The 24,185-nt window shown below is 33.0% G+C and overlaps 1 protein-coding gene across 9 annotated transcripts in view; it reads right to left on the bottom strand.

The window, feature by feature from the left end:
* The window catches only part of LOC118191961 (uncharacterized), a 226,802-nt gene that overhangs the window by 106,401 nt on the left and 96,216 nt on the right, over nt 1-24,185 (bottom strand). For all 9 annotated transcript variants that reach the window (XM_085820099.1, XM_085820096.1, XM_085820092.1 and 6 more), the window contains exons 4-5: nt 17,513-17,570; nt 8,611-8,858 (exon numbers count right to left, since the gene is read on the bottom strand). In XM_085820099.1, coding sequence (XP_085676225.1) covers nt 8,611-8,858; nt 17,513-17,570 — 306 coding nt within the window. The remainder of the gene's footprint in view (nt 1-8,610; nt 8,859-17,512; nt 17,571-24,185) is intronic.

The following is a 24,185-nucleotide window of genomic DNA, read 5'->3' on the forward strand; positions in this document are numbered from 1 at the left end:
ACCCTGCAGTGTAAAGTAAAGGTATTTCAGATATAAAAGTTAGCCATTTTCTCTCAAAATAATAAGAATATTTCTGTAAAACTGACATAAGTTTTAATTACAAATTTTATTCGATTTTACACCTCAATAAATTTCGAGGAAGAAAGAGACTTAAGATATAAAATGTGCTGAGTGAGAAATCAGATAAAAGAACTTTTTTGATGAACAAGTTTTGATGTTCCTCACGCTTTATTAGCAGCCATGTTACTTCTTTTTCTTTTAAATCTCTTATACTGTATAAACTGAAAACACATTAATTACATTTAAAAAAATTATTAAATATCACAAAAATATTGCATTTAAACAAAATTGCATCGAAAGTGAACATCATAAAGCGTTAAATGTGAATCAAACATAGAGTTTATACCAAAATTATAAAGATCTAAATTTCTGATAATCGAATCGTAAGTTTGTAATCGAATTTATCTATATGATCTGTTGTTAAAAATGCAACATATCTGTATGCCGCATTTTTTTTAGCATTTGAAAACATACTCAGAAAACTTCCCTTTTGCTACACCATTTTTATTTTTCTGATCTTAAATTATAAAGAAGCAGCAGTCAGTATAAATTAGCAAAGAAAATTCACATTTTGATAAGTCAGAATGTGAACTTGAAACTTTAGTTGTTGTAATGGATTGCCATCTAAGAAAAAATAAATGTTTTCCTCTTTAAATAAAATAAAAATTCTAAAACGCAACATTTAAATATGATTTAGGTAATTTTGCATGAAGTATGAAGCAGTTTATGGAATTCTTTTATAAGATTTTAATATACGCTTGTGCATATAATATTTGTACTCGCATAAATTTTTATTATTTACATCAACAGTTTGTTAAAATGACCGTCATCTTTTGCGTTTGTAAAATGAGTTTAAAAATGATCAAACTGCTTTTTTTTTTTTTCGCACTCATTCATTCCATTACAAATGCTTTCTTTCGTATTTAGAAATAAATACAGCCTTTTCAGTTAAAAAAAAAATGACATCTTACAATTTTCTAACCTAATATGAAAGACCCTTCATATTAAATTTACTAAGGTTAAATTAATTTCTATTTATCATTTATTAAAATAAGATTAAAACTGTTATTTGTTAAAAGTCCTCGATAACGTTGCTTTGCATTTATGAACAGATGGGTCGATCATAAACAGTGTAAAAGTCACAATTTTTAATCTCATAATAATTATTAACTGGCAGGAGTAAATGTACGGAATTTTTTTTCTTTTGCTAAAGGTTTTCATAATGCAAATACAAATATGATTACAATGCAGATACAAATATGATTACAATGCAGATACAAACATAATGCAAATGAAAAATTTAAACCTCTAAAGATACTGTACATTAATTTAATCCTATTATTATTTGATTATTATTATTATTTGATTATTATTATTATTTGATTATTATTATTATTATTTGATTATTATTATTATTTGATTATTATTATTATTATTTGATTATGATAATTTGATTGCAATATCAATTTCCACGTTTTAGCATTATTTTTGACAAATGGCTGGGCTCAGTATATTTGAAGAGGCTATATTTTTCTATGTAAATTAGCATAACTTCAAAGTTATTCTTAGGCGTCTTTTTTCAGTCTTTTATCTTTTCCTTTTATCTCTTTAATTTGAAGTTTGCTTACTTTAACGAAGAAATGTATCCTTTGGGAATTTGACTAAAAACTTTGTTTATACCTATTTTAGTCAAATCATTCAGTAACTTCTTAATGATTTAGATAACGATAACTGGCTTGCTTAAATATTTGACATAAATACCACATTTGCTGTCAGTCAACCAAGCCTCTTTAACTACGCTTTACACATTTTGTTTTTTACTTTTGTCAGCGTGGATTCTGGTTCTGAAGTTTAAGATAATCATCCCAAGTAATAAAAAATAAATCAAGATCATATGATGTATTTCTTTTGAAACCACAGCGTTATGTTTCAAAACAACGAAAATTGCTGTATATCCTAATCATTAGGCTTCATATTAATTCAAGACACGGACATGTTACTAATACTTACAACTGCATAATAACACCGACCTGTTTCTAGTTAATTAATAACTGCATATATCTGGTTTTATTTCGTTTCACTTCTGGGAGCGGCAGGTTGTATGTAGATTTGATTCCTTGATTCAGTGTTGTTTTTCTATTTTTGTTTTTCGTTATCAGTATTAGATTTTCTTCCTTGTATGTTTGAATTTGCTATGAATTCCTTGTATGGTTTAAGGGGCAGTTCTAAGAATTTAAGACTCATCATTCGTAAAATAAGCATGGTACACAAAGCGCTTGACCTGTTTGAGACTGAAATACATTTAATCCTTTCACGATTCAGGTTATCATGTACAATATTTAGCCAAGTTTATACGCTTTAATGTACATGCGTTTGAATATCAATTATATCTTCAGCAAAATGCTATTAATACCAAATTAAAAGCGTAAAACGCGACAGAAAGACCTTGTTGAAACTTTTGTTCCGTAGGCAAGGAATGAAAACTATGAACATTTCTTTTAAATTATAATCAAGTTGAAGAAAAAGAAGAAAATACACTTATGAAATATATTTGTTTAAAAGACGAAATGAACATGAAGTCCATATTCGGAATCGATAAACCAGACTGCAATTTACTAGACCTACAATTATTTTACTTAAAACTGAATGTTTTGCAATAGCTAAGCCAGATGAGCATTGCCTAAATCCTTTACCAATGCAGTAATGAATGAAATTTTAATTAATTTTCATTATGACAATAAATGTACGATTAGCATACAACAGCTAGAAATAATGAAGCAAAAAGGATCTTTAATCTAAACAACAGACTGCAAGGCTTACTGTCAAGATAACATCATTACATCTAAGAAAAAGAATTAGGTTTTAAATTAGGTTTATTCACCATAACAGCTCGAATATGGGACGATTTTGTTTTCACTCGAACAATATCTTTCTGAAAATCGTATCAGGCTTTAGCGCAACCATACGTTCCAAAATTGTACTTAAATTAATATTTGAATTAAAATATATATTTACTTATCATGATATCAAGGCATGCTATTTATATCATTTAATTATTTTTTATAGGAACTTGACACATACCATGCAATAAGAAACAACTAACACAGCCTCACATATATGACACTTTGTTAACGTGCGAGATGTTTCTCTCCTTTTTATCTTTCCCTTTTTCTTTCTTTTTTTTCTTTTTGTTAACATCTTCAAAAGTAAAATTATCTTATAAGGTACTTCAATAAAATCCGAAGAACTGGAAGGCTGCGCCAGTCCTTTAGTCCTCTTAGCCAACCGAATTCGGCCTTATGGTTTGACTGACTGATTGATAACTTATAGCCAGAATACCACTGAGATCAGTAGTTTATCTGGCTCAATCAAATTTATGCCAGATGGGCACAATAACATACAACTATCTTCACATAATGTCCGCCGTAAGGAGGAGCAAAGACGGATAAAGAATAGGAAGACCAGCAACGCAAGAGTTCACTAGCAAGTAACCGGCCCAGTAAAGGCGTGACTAAGTGGGAGTCATAAAATGAGTGTTAAATGGAGTGTGGCAATATATTGTAAGGTATTCTCCCTACTTTCTGTATTCTTTCGTGGTGTAACGGTAGCACACTTGGCGCGGTTCCAGAGGTCCATCGACACGTATGTAAACTAACAATTGGACAAAGTTCGTTATATCAGTACTTTCATCCAACTGCAATGTGAAATATTCTCTATGGTTTATTTTTTTTTTAAATGTCTTTTTTATAGATTCGCCATTTCATGAATTCGTCGACTTACTGTATCATTTGATAAGAGTATTATTATTAAGAACTATTATCAAGTTCAGTAGCCGCTTTTTCGTTGAATAATGTTAAAACGATGTCTTTAGCTGCTGGTAATATACGGTTTTCTGCAATCGTGTGAGCCTGCCCAGTCTTGCCAATTTTTACTAGGTAACTAGTTTCCAAAGCTTGAAGTAACAAAAGCTTTCATTACTTGTTTACTATTTTTGAACTAATAATTTTCTCTTAAAATGTTCTTCAGATTTATCCTTTAAATTGGCATTTTAGATTTAAGATGTTTTTTAAGAAATGATGGTTTACTTTGATTGGATAATAGATAGTTCACCACAAACAGTACATTGAGGTTGACAGTTCGCTTCATCTCCATTCCAAGTAAACCCTAATGATAAAAAACTTTCATTAAATTTTCTATAAACAATTTTTCTTTTCTTTTCAATATTCTTAGTGCTAGTAGATTGTCCTGGACCCATCATCTGTAAATCACTACTTTTCAGCATAGTTAGTCCTACTCACTTTTCCATTTTGAAAATCTAGGTTTGCTTTATTATTTTTCAGAAATATTTGAATGCACAATGTTACGAGTTCTTCGAAATCAAACGACGATATTCTCAAATCGCGTAGAAAAGTAAGGAATGCAAAGCAAGAAGTAGACAAATGAGACAGCAAAACAACGTAAAAAATGACTCTAACTGAAAATAGAGCAATATGAGTCCGAAAATGGCGGCGACATAAAGTGCAGACAAAAAATATTCGTGAAGAAAAGAACGGATTATTTCGCTAAAGTCTTTTAGCGGCTACTGACTTTGAACAAAGCTTAGATCGCATAAATTTACGATTGTTAGAGAAAAAAAAAACTTAAACAGGATGTTGGAGCATTTAACTTTTGAATTTACTAGTAAAAATACTTTGTTTCTTTGCGTATCAACTATTTTTCTCTTGTGTACCACCAGTGGTACGCGTCCCGCCGGTTGAGAATCGCTGATCTATCACATCTTTCGGCCTTACCGACTATCGGAGGTTTGTGATATTTTTTTTTTTTTTTTTTTTAATTTCATGTGTTATTCACCGTTGTCACATCACTCTCAAGATGAGATAAGAGAAAAGTGCACTTCAAACACCGTGCCTTTAAAGCCGAATGGAGTGTGAAATATTTTGTCGTAGAATTAAATGATAAAGTATTATGTTTATTATTCAAATGACATAACAGCTGTGCAAAATATTGCAGTATCCGTTGTGATTACCAAACTAAGCACGCGAAAGAATATTCAAAACTCACAGAAAATCGCTAAATTTGGAAAGTTTAAAAGAGAGTACTTCATTACAACGCAATTTCTTCGTAAAAGTAAGAAATGATAATGAAGCAGTAACTAAAGTCACTTTACGAGTAGCTCATTTATTAGCTATGAAAGGGAAAACATTTACCGACGGTGAATGAATTAAATCACGTTTGCTTCTGGTAGCCGCAGAAATATGCCCACGAAATTTTGCCAAAACTTCGCAACGGCTATATTTTCTGAATTAAAATTACAGTTACAACAGCGTTTTCCGAATCTTGATACAAATATAAAAGACATTTCCATAATTCAAAATCCATTTGACTGTAAAACTGAGGAGTTTCCATCAGATCTTCAGTTGGAAGGGACTGGTATGCAAAATGATGATATGTTAAAAATGATGGTTAAGGAACTAGATCTAATCCAGTTCTTGAAATATTGTTTATAAGATAAGTAAATTTTGAATTTTTCTTAGTTTTGGAGACTTAAACCCTTTTTTCTTATTGCTTTTATTTTAAAAATTTATTTTAGATCACAAATTTAGGTTATCAATTTAGACTAACATAATTTTACAAAATTTACTCTAAGAAACAGAAAAAATTAACAGCAACAAATTTTTATAAAATTGATTACATATTTAAATGCAAAAATTTTTAAAGACTTATTTTAGGGAATGCATCAAACTAGTATTAAAATTTTTTAAAAATGTTTAAATATATTTTTGAAATTTTTTTAAAAAAATTTCAGCTTAAAATGCTATAGCTTACACGTTAATTTTTGCAAGTAAAGCAAAAATATTGAAAATGATGTTTAGTTAAAAAAATCATGACGTTTAAAAATTATTAGAGATAGAAATTTGCATTTCTCCCGTACGCGATTGCGCTGAGCAGAAAAGGCGAACTATATAGTTCTGCGGATGGTTCCTGTCTAGGAGAAGCCGAGGAGAGACAAACAGAGAAGGGTAGTCTGGTCTTTCCGATTCTGGTGGTGCTTAAGTCTAACCTCCCCGCTACGCCTGTCTGATGATGTTTGCTGACGTGGCCAGCCGCTGTGATTCTCTCAAGCGTGGTGCAGAAACGTGATGCAAGGAGCCCTACTAAGGAATAGTTCAGTGAAAACAAGAATCTACTCAAGCATTCTGGATTATCTATCTACATTGCCAAATACCTGCCTATATGAAAAGGACTGTTAAGCAGGATCAATTCACAGTGTACCAATCTAGTACGTTATCCATCGTATAAGTTCATTAATGTGTCAAAGTCTGACCCGTGTGTTCATCTATGTTGTTAAATCTTAAGGACAGAAGACACGGATTAAATTTTATGTTTAATTTTTCAACTTGGTGCAGTTTATACTTCTGTAGCAGAGAACCTCGCTTCTACATCCACCACTACGTACAACTCTCAAGATTCTTCAAAGAAAAACAGTTTTTATTTCTACATAATATCTGCATTTAGCAGTGATAAGTTCACAATAACTGAAATGCCTCAAATTAATAGCTTTAATTCAGAAACTTTAAAATAAAAATCCGATGTAATAAATAGCTCCTAAATGACACCGAGTTTTACCCCTATCTGTGAAAATAGCATATCACCTGGTGTAAATTCTCGGTAGCGTTTCTGAAACCGTTCTGGTACTATCTCTCATACCAACCCGAAACAATAAATGCAGGTTTGCCGCGATACTTCCCATCCTTTCAATGACAAAGAAATCTTGGGTGTGGCTCAAATAACATATGAGTGATATTTTAACGTGACACTTTTCTTACAACACTAAGGAGTCGTTAATGAAATGAGCACGATTTCTAATTGCAAACGAAACAGATTTACAAGGTCATGAGGTTACAGATTATTTGCTCGCAACACGCCAAACTTTGTGTGCATCACAGTTCTTTTGAAACTATGGTAGGTGTCATAGATTCAGAACGTTTCTTCTTTCAAATCAAAGTAAAGTTTTACTTTTCGGGTCAAGAAAAAACAAAAGCAATGTAATCAGGAACAGACAAGAATACAAAAATATAATGAGCGAAAAGAATAATATATAGGTTTACCAAAGACAAAATAGTAAATAATAATAATAGTTTGTTCTGATTTAGAGAAAGTCATTCACAATAAACGTAATTTATATGTAGATAACGTTTTTACATACGGGTCACCGTGGTAGTAAAGCTTTATTATACATGGTTTACTGTGACAAAAGTACATTTTTCCTAACGCTGCTGAAGAAATGACCCAAATGTAAATAAACGAAGGAAATTAAATAACATATCTATTATATTCTACATGCTAGAGGGCGGAACTTATTTCAGCCTGAGACATGAAGGAATTTTAATTTTTATAGTTAATTAATTAACACTAAGCACAATTTTCGGAACTCGACAAATTCAAATTTTATTAAATTGTTTCCATTAACTTACATTTCATTAAATATTTTCCGAATATTTTACAGTTATAAAGAAGCTCCATATAATGTGGCTGCGCTTATGTTCCCTAAAATTCATGCTTAATGTGAACACGGAATAACACACTAGGAACTAGGACATGGAACAAGAAGTAAAATAAAAAATTTTCAAGCTTTGATATCTTTTTCTACAAAAATGTGTGTTTAGTCACCTAAAATCAGATAATTTAAGTAGTGATTCTAAATATTTTTGTTCTTTATGAAACCCTTAATATAATAAAGGGTTCCACAAAGGTTTCCTATAATAACATACAATCTGGCACATAAGTCACTGTGATTAACCTGATCATTAGTTTTATCCGCAAATACACTAACGAGGAACACCAAGCTTCTGAGAAACATTGAATTTATTTGTTTAGCTGACTGAGGTAAAGCACATGAAGACTATCTCTACAGCTATCAACCTACGGCAAAAGGTGCTTTTATGGAGGACTTGCTCGAAAGCTCGGTCGTATTCACGATATATATGGAGAAAAGCAGGAAAATACCCACAAAGTCAGCCCGTTGGTTAGTATTTGAACACTGGGTCAAATTTCCAGTGTTCAACGATTTTATCCAGGTAGATACTGAATGTCACTGACTTCAAACATGCTAAAAAAGAACCTCTGTTTATGGGAATTTCCGAGATTACCTACAACCAAAACTTTTATTTTTATCTTTGAATTTCTATTCATTTGGCAACTAAAAGTGAAATCTTTTGATGATCGAGTGTAAGGTAAGGTAAAATGAAATAGTTAATATAATGAGTTTCGTTTAAATCCGTTATAAAAAAGACAGTACTAATTATAAAAATATTAACAATTTTCTCTAAAAAAGTTCTTAAATATAAAGTTACCTCAGTTTGGAAATAGCATAATGTAACGATAAATATTTGAAATGAAGGAATTCAATACGACAAGAAATAAAGAGGTTGAATATGATTTCTTTTCTTTTTATTATCATTACCAATGCCGTGCTGGTTCTCAGTAAACAAGCAAAACTCTCCCTAATAAAACCTATCAGATGCAGGTTTTAATTAAATGTGTACCTACCTGGAATATCATCGGGTTTGGCGTCTTTCACTTTCACTCCAAAAGAATAAGCTGGAGATTTGTTGAGCACGGTTTTCTCGCATTTTTCTGGAGTATACTCTCCAGGAGAAGGAGTTTGGAAAGACGCCGGCTCCTTGTGACGGCCTGAAATAGTTGCTCCCTGATTAATCTCCTTCCCAGTTCTCCTGACACCAGAAACGTTGTAACTACCCGGTCCAGGCGTAACGAATTTTACTTTCTCCTCGTGCCTGAAATTATACAAAATATTATTTCATTTTATACGTATGTTGAACTTTTTACCTGTTTTCTTTTCCCTATTTCAAACTCCTTATTAAGTTGACATTTACTCATCCAGGTTTTATAAACTAACTTCGTTTGATTTTCATTATGGAATCTGACTTTTATTTGTTTATGTCTACATTATTCAGCATTTTAGCTGCCATGAGTATCAACTCTGTGTCATGATGATACCTTGGACGCCTCAACGTTTGCATCAATATTAGTGCTTTTCATAAATGTGGTCGGGAAAAAAGTTTAAATTATGCTAATATAACATACACTAGAAATCTCATGACTTTTAAATTGATTTGAATTTAAACTTTACTACCGTGTTATACAAGGTATCTTCGAAAGGTAGGCAACACATTCATTCTTTAACTATTAACCTAGACACGTACTTTCAATAATAAACTTATTCTAAAGAAGGTAGAACATTTTTTATAAAAACGTGGAGGGGGAGGTAGAAAGATTTTTGAAAAAAAAATGCAATTTAATTTTTAGTATAGTCACCAGAGTCTTGTTAGGAAAATATTCAATACGCTTTAATATGTTAAATGCAGAAAGATGCGAAACTTGACATATAAATTTCAGAAAGATATGATTTATTAATAACTTCACGGTGCCTGCTACGAGGTAAATAACAAAAGCTGTTTCGCTTAATATGGTTTCATCAATCGCCATATCCGTACTAGTGTTCCTTGAAATTTAAGAAAAAAATCTGAGGGATTCCTAACTTCGACCGTAGGTGTGCGTTGAAAATTGATTTAAGTCAAAAACTATTTTCCAATATTTTAAAGTATACAACGTTTTCCGCTTAAGACATAATGAAGTGGGCTTCTGGATCTGCGGAAATTTTATAAAAATAACGATCACCTTATTAATATTGATATTGTTTTCAAAACCATTTCTGCCTTTTTTTGAGAAGCTTTCCAATTTGAATTACACGGCTAGGAGTAATAATTAAGGAAGTAAAGCTTGTAATAATTTTTCACAAGCACCTTGTAGAGTAGACGATATGTTAACAGACGAATCCATAAAATCGTTTTTTTAAGAAAAACCTAATTGACGACTCACATTTCAATTTGAGAAAAATGAGTTATTATATCGTAATAATAACTCTGCCATACGCGTTCTCATTTTCAATATAGCATAAAACAACGTAGATTTTGTGCATCAGTGAAAGCATCAGAAACGTACTCAGATTCTTCTTGTTTTGTGCATTTCTTGCTTTGAACAATGGTATACGCTTTCATCCTACAATGGATAACCAAGCAGAAGCACGAGGTAAAATGAACCTTGCCAAAAAAAAAAAAAAAAAAAAAAAAACTAGCATTATCTAAATTCATATCAATGACAGCAGGGGGTATGCAGATTTGTTTGTGGTTTGGGCGTTATATCATTTATACAAGTTTGCAAATTACGTAGCCTTAAACCCAGTAGAAGCCCGGGCAGAAGGAACCGCATTCTCACAAATAAAGACTAACGTCTGAGATTTTTAAGATTGTCAGGTTATTATTTTGAATAACCAGTTATTTTATGATTTAAATCCCTACGGTCAGTTTTCTTTTCGTTTACCTACCAGATTGCAAATTAATTCGAGAGTATTTAAAGTGAAATTTTCGATTTGTAAGACAAAGCGTGTTTCTGCCTTTCGAGGACACGGTTTACTAGGTTTAGCCAGCAACATTTCAGATTAAATTTTTTGGTTTTGCATTACAGCTTACGACATTTAAATTGTTACGCCAGTGAGAAGTTTGAGCCAACTTAGCGTTAAATCAATTGTGTAGCCTTTGACATCTAGAATCCATAATAATACTTTCTGGTGATGATGTAAATTATTTTTTTTATTTTACTTCGTTATTCTATTTTAATTCGTTTACTCAACTATTCAATAATTGTGTTATTTTAATTCTACAAAGATAGGACTCTGCTTGCATTGGCAAAGGTATGGAAGTTTGTACTGCACTTTTTATTTTTTCTCGTATTTAGCCAAGATTTTACATTTATTTAATCAACTTTATTGATTAAATAAAGACCTTGATACTTTGATTTACTAGAATTGTGCTTCAAAACTACACTTCGTGGTCACTCCCTTCAGTGCTTAAATTTATCTCATTTTCTCCCATGAGTCACGTGGGGCCAACTACACTTCCGAACAGAATTTAAATATTAAACAATTAAATTATCGTGCTAAGAAAATTTTCTGTGCTTAACAAGACAAAGGACAATTTTATTTCCTGTGTGTAACAGTTTATCATCAAATATTGACTTTAGTTTAGCCAAAAACGTTGAAAAACTTCAATTTATGCTCATCTCTGCTTCGACCATTCACAACGCCTATCGCTAGTCACGTGATACTCAGCTATTGCCTCGTCTTGATGCTAAGACTTTCTCATTTCTGACTTTACTGAATGAGACAACTTTAAAAAAATTTCTGCCACTAAACATGCCCATTACTCTGGGAGGTGATTTAAATGCAAAATGTGACGAATGGAACTGCCGACGTACAAACAAAAATGGAACTAAATTATATAACTTCATCATGAATAATCCTATTTCACTCTATGCTCCAGAAGATTACACTTATTTCCCAAGCGACCCAGTAAGACTGTCATTCTGTATTTAGTTTTGACTACTTCTTCTATACCCATGTATTTAAAAGTCAAGCAAGAAATGACTTCAGACCACGTCCCGATTATCGCTACACTCGGTACGACTAAATACGTCCCAAAAAAGGAACTTAATTTCACTGACTGTATTCAGTCAGCTTCTTAGCGAAAAGAGCTCTGTCATGCTTATGCTTAAAACTCCGCAGGAAACAGATGTTGCTAATTAACATGCTTACTAATACTATTAGCCATACAATTACTAGTGCTACTCGAAAACTCTCGGCCAATCACGGCGGATAGACTACCTTCTTTTATACGAGGAGAAATCAGAGGAATAAAGAACAGGAATAAATTCCGCAAAACTTGGAACCTAGCTCTCAAAAAAGAACTAAATAAGCTAAATCGAATTATTAAAGAGAATATTTACAAGTTCAGACAAGAAAAATGGGAGGAAAAAATTCTTAATTTGAATGAACCAAACGGAGACTTTTGGTCCTTCGTTAAGCGCCTCAAAAATAGTTCCACTACGAATAAGCCCATTTACAGCAACAACTATATTACATTGACAGACAAAGGGAAGATCCTCGCTGGTCACCTTGAGCAGCAAATTCAAACCAAATGACTTACACTGTGACTATAGCTTCATTTATGATGTTCGTTACTTTGTAAAAGATTGGATAAATGCACCTGGGGTTAGATATAAGACTCAGTTCACTACCCCAGCTGAAGTGCAGGGTATTATCAAAATTCTGAAGAAAAGGAAAGCGCCCGGTCATGACATTATCTCGAACATAGCCATCAAAAATCTTCCCCGGAATGTTACCTCATTTTAAAAGCATTATCAATGCTTGTCTAGAAAGTTCCTACTTTCCAAGTGCTTGGAAGCTTGCCACGATTATCTTATTACCCAAAACCAGGGAAAGAAATTACCAGGCCGGAAGGCTATAGTTCAATTAACTTACTCTCAGGCCTCGGAAAGATATATGAGAAAATTAATTATGCTCGCTTGCAACCCCACTTCAACAGACTACCGGCTTCAGAAAAGGCTTATCCACGACTAACCAATTAGTCAGACTCACCGTGCCTTACACAACAAGCAAAGTGTCGCCTTACTCATGCTGGGACGTGGCGAAAGCTTTCGACCGGGTCTGGCATTAAGGGCTCATTTATAAACTGATTCAACTAAATATTGACCGAGAACTAATTTCGTTAATTAATTCCTTCATATTTAATAGAAGATTTTATGTTTCAATGGAACAGGACACTTCTAACATCAGAAGAATATGCACCGGTGTAGCTTAGGGTTCCATTTTAGGACCTATTTTGTATCTTTACTACGTGATGGACTTCCCTAAGTTACAGAACGACTGCAATAACTTTCTTCGATACTACGCAGATGATACTGCGTTAGTGATCAAACCTATCCGTCCCACGCATGCTATTAAAAAACTACAGGACTTTTATACCTAACATCGAAGACTGGTGCATCAAATAGCGTGTCGCCATAAATGCTCAAAAACTGCAATTGATGGTTATCAGGGAAAGACAAAGAAAGACAATTAACACAAATCTCAATCTTTTCAATGAGACGGTTCCACTAGTAAAAAAGGCCACATATTTAGGGGTTATTATCAATCACTATTTCACCTGGTCTGATCATATTGCCAAATTCAGACGCAAGACATTATACATTACTCATCAGTTGAATCCACTGCTAAGTAAAAACTCAAAGCTCAACTTAGTCAAGAAGACGCACATCTTCACTGCTATCATCAGACCTGTACTTTGCTACGCCTCGCCAGCAGGAGCCGCGGCCTCCAACTCAGATATTGCTAAGTTATAAGTCACCCAAAATAAATACCTACGCCTTATTACGAAATGCTCACTATTTTGTTAACAATGATACCTTGCACAAAGATTTAAAAATTGAGTATATGGAAGATTACCTGCAGCGAATGAACGGAAAATTCGTCGTTAAGGCACGTGCTTGTACTCATCTAAGCTCTTTAAATACACTCATGTCCATAAATTAAGGATAATGCAAAATCAGGCAAAGGAAGAGTTAGAAGCAAAACAAATTTGACTTTTTTGTAAAGCTTATTTATTAAACAAAAGGTAAAGAGCAAAAAAATATGCTACATGTTTGATATTATTAAAAAAATTAGCGATTTTTTCTCCCTGGAGCAAATTACAAAAACACCTATTTACAAAAGAACAATATTACATGGTTGGTATAATTGTTAATACATTGTATGTCTCCCAGACGATGCAATACAGTCCGTACAATGCCTAGGCATGCTGAGTACCAAATTACCGATCTGATCTTGGGGGATATTACACCACTCAAAAAGGCAATGCTCTCCGAAGTTCCGGTAGACATGTAGGAGGAGGTTGACGGGCTGCAACTCGTCGGGCAAGCATGTCCAACACGTGCTCAACTGGATTCACGTCCGATGAGAATGCTGGCCAGTCCATACGGGTGATATTCTCCGATTGAAGGCATTCGCTTACGATGTTTGCACGGTGAGGACGGGCGTTGTCATCCATAAACACAAATTGTGCGCCCATGGCGCCCCGAAACAAACGTACATGTTGTTCCAGAATGAGTCCCGATAGATTTGGCTTGTCATGGTTCCAATTTGAACATGCAGGTCAGTTCTGGAACCCAGAATAATTCCACCCCAAACGAGCACTCCTGCACCACCGTAACGGTGTCGTTCAGTGATGTTTTCTTGGTGGTAACGGGCACCTGGAGCTCTCCATATGAAAGTCCGGCGAGAATCAGACTGCAAGCTAAACCTGGACTCGTCGAAAAACATCACACAAGCCCACTGTTGCGGTGTCCACAATGCATGCTCTCTACTCCAGGCTAACCGCAGGCGACAGTGAATTGCAGTAAGTGGAACGCATCTGACAGGTCTACGAGCATATAGGCCAATCTGTCCTAAGCGCCTGTACACGGTATGCCTTGAAATTCTCGTACCAGTGGCTGAAGAGAGCTGACGAGACAGGTCTGAGGCTGTGCTCCGCCGGTTTCTTTTGGCAGTGACTGCCAAATACCGGTCCTCATTCGGCGTTGTAACTCTGGGGCGAATTGTGCTGTAACGTCTACTCACATTACCATCATCCTGGAATCGTTGCCAAAGCCTGGAGATGACACTCTGGGCAATTCCAAGTTCGTCTGATACTTCCATTTGGGTACGCCCATATTCCAGACGGCCGATAATTCTATCACGTAAAAAATCATCCAAATGCGTCCTTTGTGTCATAACTATTCGGTTATTGCACTGAAATCCTTATAAAGCGCCTGCGAACAATTTTGCTTCTTTGCCTGTATTCCTTATATATCACTCTCTTACACTCTCGTCATTGTGTCGTACCATCGGTGTCATCTGGTTACTTCTGTGAAATTTGCATATGATCCTTGAAGATGTGTGTAGTGATTTTAGTGATATATTTATTTTAGAGTTCAATTTCCGCGTGATTCCGAATTATCGTTAATTTATGGACATGAGTGTATTTTTAACTATGAAGTACTTCAAGAGGATCATGATATTCGCCCGCTCGCGGCTCACCTTACCCAAAACTCTAATTTCCACACCTAACTACTGCACTGTACATAGTGTATATAGCTTTAACTATATTACTAGTATTTTATTTTGTATTATTTACTTGCTTGATTAATTGTATATTTTTATGTGTTTTATGTTCTCTGCTTTCACCCTTTAAATCTTCACGCAGCTTTTGGGATCACACCCCGCACTTATTGCTTCTCCATATTTACGACTCTACTTGCTTCGCTGGCCTTGTTACTGATGGCCACACCCCTTTACACTTCCTTAGTGCTCCCTTGGGATATCACGGTCACATTATGTGCCATACAAGCAAAATTTCTGTTATTGAGCCGGACACGATGCGCTACCGCGCAATATCTCAGCATAAAATGCTCAGATCGGATCGATCACATTTCATCTGATGCCGCCACTGATACAACGCCACGATATGCCATGATATGGTATTTAATTGCAAAATCTTAATAAATATATACATCTTTTATTTTGAAAACCTTTTTGGCCTCTGGTATAATGTTAATTTACTGGTTACAGCTTTTCGTAGCTGATGCCAGATGTAAAGATACGATCCAAGACATCTAGAATTAATTTTAAATCTTGAATTTAACTGTTTCTTTAAGAAAAAGCATTACAAATGGTTGACTGATCTATCAAGTTCCATACATTTATGTGCCTAACAGACTTGGAGCGATAATTCGCCATATTCGCTCTAAGTTTGTTAGGAGTTTCGACGTAGGTTATGTTACCAAAAACGCTAAACTCTATAAAGTAAAACACTTAACAAAAAAAAGTTAATTTCTCTTCTGGTTCCTGAAGTTTTCTTGTGAGATTAACCGCGGTATTCATGGCATGTTATTAAATAAATATTTTCCGAACTCCCCTCTTAGAAACTTTCGCAGTTCATGTTTTTACTTGCTAATAAATTTCATCATTTTTCAGTTACCAGAAGGCACTTTTCCAAACTTTTTACTGTGATACGCAGCTAATCATTTTCGTTTCATATGCCGGTAGCTGATGTGTTAAAAATAATCAACATTCAATTTTCATATGGCCTTGAACTGAAATATAAGGACTAAATGTTATTTCGATGGTCTCTTATTCGAAAGCAAATATTTTGTAACCTTTCGTTAACCCGTGATTGTTTTGTGACAAGTTCTTTCTAAACATTGCTTCTTCAAGAGCAAATATTTAGTAATTTACCCCAACATTTAAAATGTTATTACAAAGACTTCATTTATTAAAATGATTGAAAAATTATACAAAATACTATGTGTGTGTGTGTGTGTGTAATTATGGCAAAGCCTCGAGGGCTATCTGCCTAAGAGGAGGGATGCCTTCGTGGAGGACTTTCTAAGGGAAACTGGCTCGTATACACGTTACACATGGGGAAAACCACGAAAACGCCCATGCAGCCAGCCCGTTCGCGGGATTCGAACCTCGGACCGAACTACCAGTGTGCAGCGACTTTACCGCTCGGCCGCTGGTGGGCTACAAAATACTATAAAAACCTATTTCGCTATAAACCTATTTCGCTATAAAATTCTATAAAATTTCGCTATAAAAAACTATGAAAACCTATTTCGCTATAAAATTCGGAGAAACTCATATATTATTTATATTTTTCTCCTTTTTTCTTATTCATTTATCATTATAAATTTTACGTCATTAAAACACTACCTTACAGTTTGCCAAAACACTAATAGTAAATAATAAAATCCAGTCTTTTAAGATCCAGTCAAATAGTCTTTTGAATTCAGTCTATCCCATTAATAAAATGTTTCAACTTGTAGAGCGTTAATAAAATGCTAAATAAAGTTTCCCATCATTTAATTCAAACCCTTATTTAAAAATTCTAAAATTGTTGTGGCAACTGTTTTGACGTAACAGATTAAGCCTATAAGGTATTTCTCCCGCTTTCCTAGCATGCCTTCGTGGTGTGGTGGTTCTGCACGCTGGGCCGGTATTCCAGAGATCCGTGGTTCAATTCACGGCGAAGGCGATTGCTAATTTTTAATCTCTTCTGCTTCCAAAAAACCTAATATCTCTACAAGCCTTATATTTAAGAAAGTTGAATATTTTCTCATATAAGGTAAGCAAAAGGATTTCATTTGGAAAATGTAAAAACATTTTCCGGCTTAATAATGCTTAAAGAAAGTAGCGTGACTGAAACAAGCCACAGGAGGCAATATAAAATTGTTAATTGTTAATGCTTTTCATTTTATTACTCATTTTATTTCAAGTTGCGGTCACGTCGTTCTGTGATTTAACAACCTAATTTTGCGCATATGCATAATATATAATCCTTAGAGCATATGTTTTTCATCTCATAAAGACAAATTGAGAATGCAGAATTCAAAATTCAGCCTCCGTATTTTCATTAACTAATTTTTGTTAGAAAATTAATTCCAACTACTAATAAGAAGAAAAAACGTTATTACTCACTTGCCGGAAAATGAATAAGCTGGTTGTTTGGACTTAGTAGCATCAGCTTGCTTGGGACCTAAAAAATGAATAAACGTAGTAATGAAATTAAAAATATATAAGTATACCAGTTGAATTTCTATTGTGTTATGCCTGCAATAATCATGACACGAATATAACAACAATAGGAAAAAAAGGTTTATGGGTATTTGATTTAAGTTTATTGAAATAAATCGGAATAGCAAAATTTCAGCCCAATATGATTACCCCAACTTTCAAGTTATTATTTACTATAATGAATTATACTATAAAGCTTCAAACACCTAGACTTGAATTTAAGACAAAAATGGGACAATTTAAATTAACGATTCCTTTAGTCCACACATTAGAGAAACCAATTAATTTTGCAATATATCTTCTTAAAATCAATTGTTTTTCAAGTTTATTCTGAGTGGATCTTCCTAAATGTTAAAAAATCCTTTTTTTGTTATTTGCATCTTATTACAATTGTCTCCTAAAGCAAATAAGACATTTTGCTAAATGCACATCCGTTTCATAAACATTACATTGTTTCCCAGTAGACTTTCTTTCAGTTAAAATTGCAAGAAATCGCAAGAAGATAAAACTTGTCATCTTTCTAGCTGTTTTCCATCTGATTCCATCACCATATTAACAAAATAATCGATTAGATATTGAATTAAACCCCTTTTTTTACTCACTATTTATGAATAACTTTATATAGCTGTAAACGTTTTACTGTGATTTATAAAATTTGAAATATGTTTTAAAATATAGGTATCTGAATACTATAAGCCCCACGAGTAAAAATTAAAATAAAATAAAATAAAAGGACTATAAACGAGTTCAACAATAACCTTAAAAGCCTTGATTAGAATTTCTTATTGCAAACAGTCAAAAGAATGGGCGTTGTGGAATGATTCGTTTGGATAAGAGTATGGCACCTTTGCAGTAGTATAACTTAATTTCTCCATTTCGTATTTTTTTTTTTTTTAATAGCCTGACTAAAGGAAGGTTTTATGATTTACTTCCTATGAAACACAGAAAAAGGCACTTTTCCCTCGACAAGGCCTCCAGCCCATCCCATAAGCAAACAACTTTTTTGTGCTTTGTCATTGTCCCAGAAATTCAAATACATAAGTCATACATTCGCTAGCACACATTTTTCTTAACAAAGTTATGGAAGAATGACTGTAATTTATTTATTGTAATTAGAAAGAATGTCTACTGAGAAATGACAACAACTAATTCTGGTTGTTGTTTTATTAACATTCCAAAAGATTTAGCTATGCACGATGCAGTAAAAACGTCTGTTACGATATGTACGTTTAAGAATAAGTTAGGTGTAAGTACGAGTTAGTACATAATATTTAAATAGGAAATAGTAGTTCATGATTTATGTCGTTATTACAATCAAGAATGCATGAATGCACTATTAAGCAAGATGATTTCAGATGGAAAACAGCTGATTATCCTGTCGCCCTTATACAATCAATCATTCCTTCACATTATTTCCCGATTTTTTCTCCAATATGGATAATCAGTTTGGATATATTGGGTTCTACTGTTACTTTTAATTCCGATTACAATTACAGCTATTTAATTGTAGTTTTTGAGTTTTTTTCCCTATTTACATAATTATATTCATCTACTGCATTTACAATTACATGGTAAATGCAAATAAAGTGTAATTGTATTCACACTGAAATTATAATTATAGAAATACAATTATATTGCAATTACATAAGTTAATTACAATTACACTATAGCTGTAACTGTTGTACAGTATAACTGTAATTGTAATTACATTTTGCCCAAATATGACTCAGGGGAAGCTAGGATATCATCTTTTTTCATAAAACGTGAGCATGCTGATACCTGTTCTGCGTTTCGAAGAAATTCAGATAAATACATAAAATGTTTATGGTAATTCGTTGAGATTCTCTATTCAAATACACCGAAATTATTTTAATAATACTTTAATAATTATTTACAAAAAATCCGATGATGTGACCATATTCATGATATGACATCCTCGTACCCCTATTGAATTATACATATTTTTGATCACTTTGTTTAAATTTATTTCATTTGAAACTGAGATACGACCTTTCAGTTCAAAGTGTTTCTTTGGCACTGCGAATTGCAATAAAAAAGAGAGGCGCACAACTAGATGATACAGCCAGTCCCATACTGTATCATCTAGTTGTGCAGTCAACATTCTACGGCTATTTATTTCTGAGTTAGGCCAGATACATACGTACGTATAGAAGTCACGCCGAAACTAGTCAAAAACCCAAAATTCAAAACTTCAAAATTACACGGCGAAACGTTTTTGAGTTACGCAATATACTCGTACATACGTATAGCCATTACGATGGAACTAGTCAAAATGCATTTGCAAACGATCAAAATGAATATTTCCACTGAAATTTTGAAACCCAAATTTTTTTGCGATTATAATTCTTCTTGTACTTTGCACAAGGAAGTAAAAATGAAGTAATTATGTTTGTTTAATCGTCTGCTATATAGCTAAGTAAATTTAAAGTATTCCACCAAACCATGTTAATTTTTTTTTTCTTTTGTATTTAGAATAAATCATTTTAAAGCGATATGTGTATTAATAACATATTTTATCATATTGCTTATATTTTTAATTTTTACATCATCTAAAATCATCTCAGACAGATAATAGCTGTACATGTCCAGATCCTACATTCTCGAAGTGCATTACACTAGCATAACAAAATACTACGTATCAATAATCAATGATATTTGATTAGTACGTGTCTCTCACTTACTTATCACCGGTCACGCCTGAGTTTACACCTGCAGAACTACAATAATTATACTCTCACACTAACGTTAAAAAATGTTACGACTTCAAATAATCCCTAGTTTCCTAGAAATATAAGGCCCACAGCGGCCGAGCGGTAAAGTCGCTGAACACTGGTAGTTCGGTCCGAGGTTCGAATCCCGCGAACGGGCTGGCTGCATGGGTGTTTTCGTGGTTTTCCCCATGTGTAACGCGTATACGAGCCAGTTTCCCTTAGAAAGTCCTCCGCGAAGGCATCCTTCCCCCTTAGGCAGTTAGCCCTAATGTGCTTTGCCATAATTAGATACACCACCTAGAAATATAAAGATCCACGAAGATAATAATGGAGCTTAATAAATGAGCACTTTGTGAAGCTAATCTTAAAAATTTCGTGTAAAAATTTCATGTATAATAAATCTAGTAATTATAACTTAATATCTGCAGCTGCAAATGAACAGAAGATACTCATTGGTTCTTGACAAACATTTTATTTAGACAGATAGATCCAGTTAGGAATGCAGGCTTCCTAAGATTCCCTTTGGATAACTTTGGAAATGTATACAGTTCTGATATTTTTTTCAAATTATAATGTCCTAAATATAAAAGTTCTAAATTTACTTATTAAAAGATCTAGTTCAATATTTCGAACTCAAATATCTATTTTTGACTACATTATGATAATTTTTTCGTAACATTATTAATTTTTTAGTTTTTGTTTCTATCAAAGTTTTTCGAAGAAGGTTAATAAAAATAATTTTTTCCATAAAATAGTTTATAAACAAATTACGAAACTACACTATTTTTGCTTATATCAAAACGATATATGACGATATTTGCTAGATTATTTAACAATTTCAAATGCTTTAGTCTTTGATTATAGCTTAAACAAATGAGACATAACCACTGTTAAATTAAATTATTCTAAATTAGAACAAAGAGCAGTTCGCTGCAATTTCCGCACAAAAGAATATATGCGTGAAAATTGCAATCTTACGCAATATTTCTATAGGGTATAGAGAAAGAACAGTGTCTAGTTGTTGAAATATAATGCATCGAAACACACAAAATGTTATATAGTATGTAACAGAATGCATTGTACAGTAAGCAGTTTTCACTATACAGTTAAAACGGCTTCATCTCTAAGGTGACTGTGTACCTTTGCGCTAATTTCTATATATTTCTAATTTCTAAGTAAGTTATTGTATTGATTAAAGCTTCTTCCACTAGGTAAGAAGAAAGAAAAGTTAATAATGTAGTAACTTTAATTTTAGGATATTGCTCTCGGATATTTCCTATTTCTGCGTTAACAGCCGACTGTAGGACATCAACATACAAAACATTCTTATGATCCAGATAATTTCTTGTGACTTTGATCAGCTGTGTGCATAGGTATAAAATAAATAAAAAAGCTGTTTAAATGTGTCCTATTTAATTTAATGAAGAAATCTATACGAACAACGTAAGCTACGGAACGATTACACGTATTTCTACCACAGCTATAAGAAAAAAATAGACGGAACACTGGCCATAACCGAAATGCTTTGCACGATTATAAATAGGGTGTAATACCTATAAATGCATGCTTTTAAAAATAGTACTTACCAGTTTTCTCGAACTGTTTCATTAAACGAGCCACAATCGAGATTAATAAATTCTAAATTTACGTATATGCAATATATTCTACATTAGAATATAGGGTTTAAAAATATAGAGAGATTTAATATAGAGTTCGAAAAAAAATTATCCCTGAAGATGAATGAATTAACATAGCATAACTGAAACACTCGTGGCGAATATCAAATTTAATATTCATGCTATAATTCTTTCTCACTCATCAGACGGGAAAATCACGAAAAAAAATGTTGCAGTATATATTTAAAATGTTATTTATAAGTTAATAACGCAAAATATCCTCGTCACGATCTATAGAGCTATAAAACATACAACTGTTAAAAATACATTTAAATTAAAAGCTTACAAAAGTAATCACATCTAGATAACGCAACCAGTAACTTCTCATTACGTACAGCTCCTGAAAGATCAGCAGGATGTTCTTCTTTATTCGAGCATGCAACTACAGCGACATCTAGTGAGCTACTATGTTTGCGTGACACGAAATTCATTAATGACAGATTTGTTTATGACGACGCTGCAAAAGCCCTTGACAAGTTTTTCTAGTCATGTGCTAATTTGCAACGTCTGGCAAAAATGTTGGTAATATTTTAACCATCACATGAATATGAAACTCGTACCAAATGGAAACATCGTTAAAGTCCTTAATAAAATTGCTGTTACACGAAACTAACAAGAAAACTGCCTAAAAAAAAGTTGATTGTCTGATTGCTCAAGCAGTACTTGAACGTGACTAGGAAGCATTTTCGAACGGAAATAAAAATCTTAGCCGCCAAACAATAATGTTTAAATAGTTACTGTATGATGAGTAGTGGTATATTTTCTGCATGTTAAGTTGCTTCTTTTTTAAACAACGTATATCTAACCGACATGGCTGCAGTTAAACTTTCACTAACTTTGTATTTTCTGTTCCATTAAAATATAATTAGAAGGAAAGTATAAATAATATGCGAAGAAAAAGTTTGCTATACAGTCCTTTGTAGTTCGTATATGCAATATATTCTACGGTTTCACTTAAAAAGAAGACATTTATACTGCCTGCTCGCAAATCTAATTTCTAGAATCTCATCACATAATTAAAGTAATTATTTTGAACTTTGAACTCAGTTACTTTTAATTTCTCTAATTTCCTTTTTAATAATAATTCTTTATGATATTTGAAAGAATCCAGAAGAGTTTGTTTGCAGTAAGTAATCAATAATAATGTGCCATCTCCTAGCTTAAACAATTATGCTAAATACAAATTTCTATGATTTTAATTAAAATAAATTGAGTGTTAATTAAAGTCTGAAAAGTAATTAATTGAAGTATATGTTTTTAAATGTTTCCAATTCGAAAAAACTAGCAAGTAAATAAATAATCGAAAATTCTAATAATTAGCGCCAAAATGTTCAAATTCTCCTTCTGAATACTAAGCATTTAACGAAGAAATAGAGCATACTATTAAATAATAACAAGAACAGCTAGATATTGTATTAAATATGGATTGTCTCACATTAGATTCATTTCGAATGAAAAGTAACTGAAAGTAACAACTATAAAAGACTTGTGAACGCTACGCTCAGTCAGTACATGAGATAATTTAATAACTTAAATGATAATTCCAGAATAGATTAAGCACATTTTAATTCACAATAATTAAAGAAGACGTTAGGGTTACAATATCAAAGAGAATTCCTTTTATTTACACCTTTTTCTTGTTGCCAATCTAAAGAAAATAAACTTCGCAACAATAAAGATAATATTATACGTAGAGGGAGCTGCTACAGACTTAATATTTCAGTATATTTAGCAGTCGGTTGTAGATTCAAGCGTTACTAATTCGATTTCTAGGAATTCAGAGATAAAGGAAGGGACAATTGTACGCAATTTAAGGAGCAAATTATTTTAGATGTTACTTGATAGGTAAAAAAAGGAATCGTTTATCTCAGGAAATGTAGACGGCGTAAAAGTATAAATTTTACGAATTAAAGAAATCTAATTTGTTTACACTTACACCACTTCTTCTGTTTTTCGTTTAAGCATATCTAAGGTGTTCTTGAATAATATCAAACACTACATTTAGATCTGATAGCGTTACTAGGCAGTAGGTTATAAGAGTTAAGTATAGTAGAAATATAATACACAATAATAGCATGAAGTTGGCCTGAATTAGCTTGCAGCTATAGTATAGCGTTGCTCACTGCCGTGCCGAAGGGCCCGGATTCGAATCCCGGAGAAGGCGTGGAT

The sequence above is a fragment of the Stegodyphus dumicola genome, chromosome 7 (genome assembly GCF_044657685.1).
Source record: "Stegodyphus dumicola isolate Sdum_Otavi_A_Nest chromosome 7, ASM4465768v1".
Lineage (NCBI taxonomy): Eukaryota > Metazoa > Arthropoda > Arachnida > Araneae > Eresidae > Stegodyphus > Stegodyphus dumicola.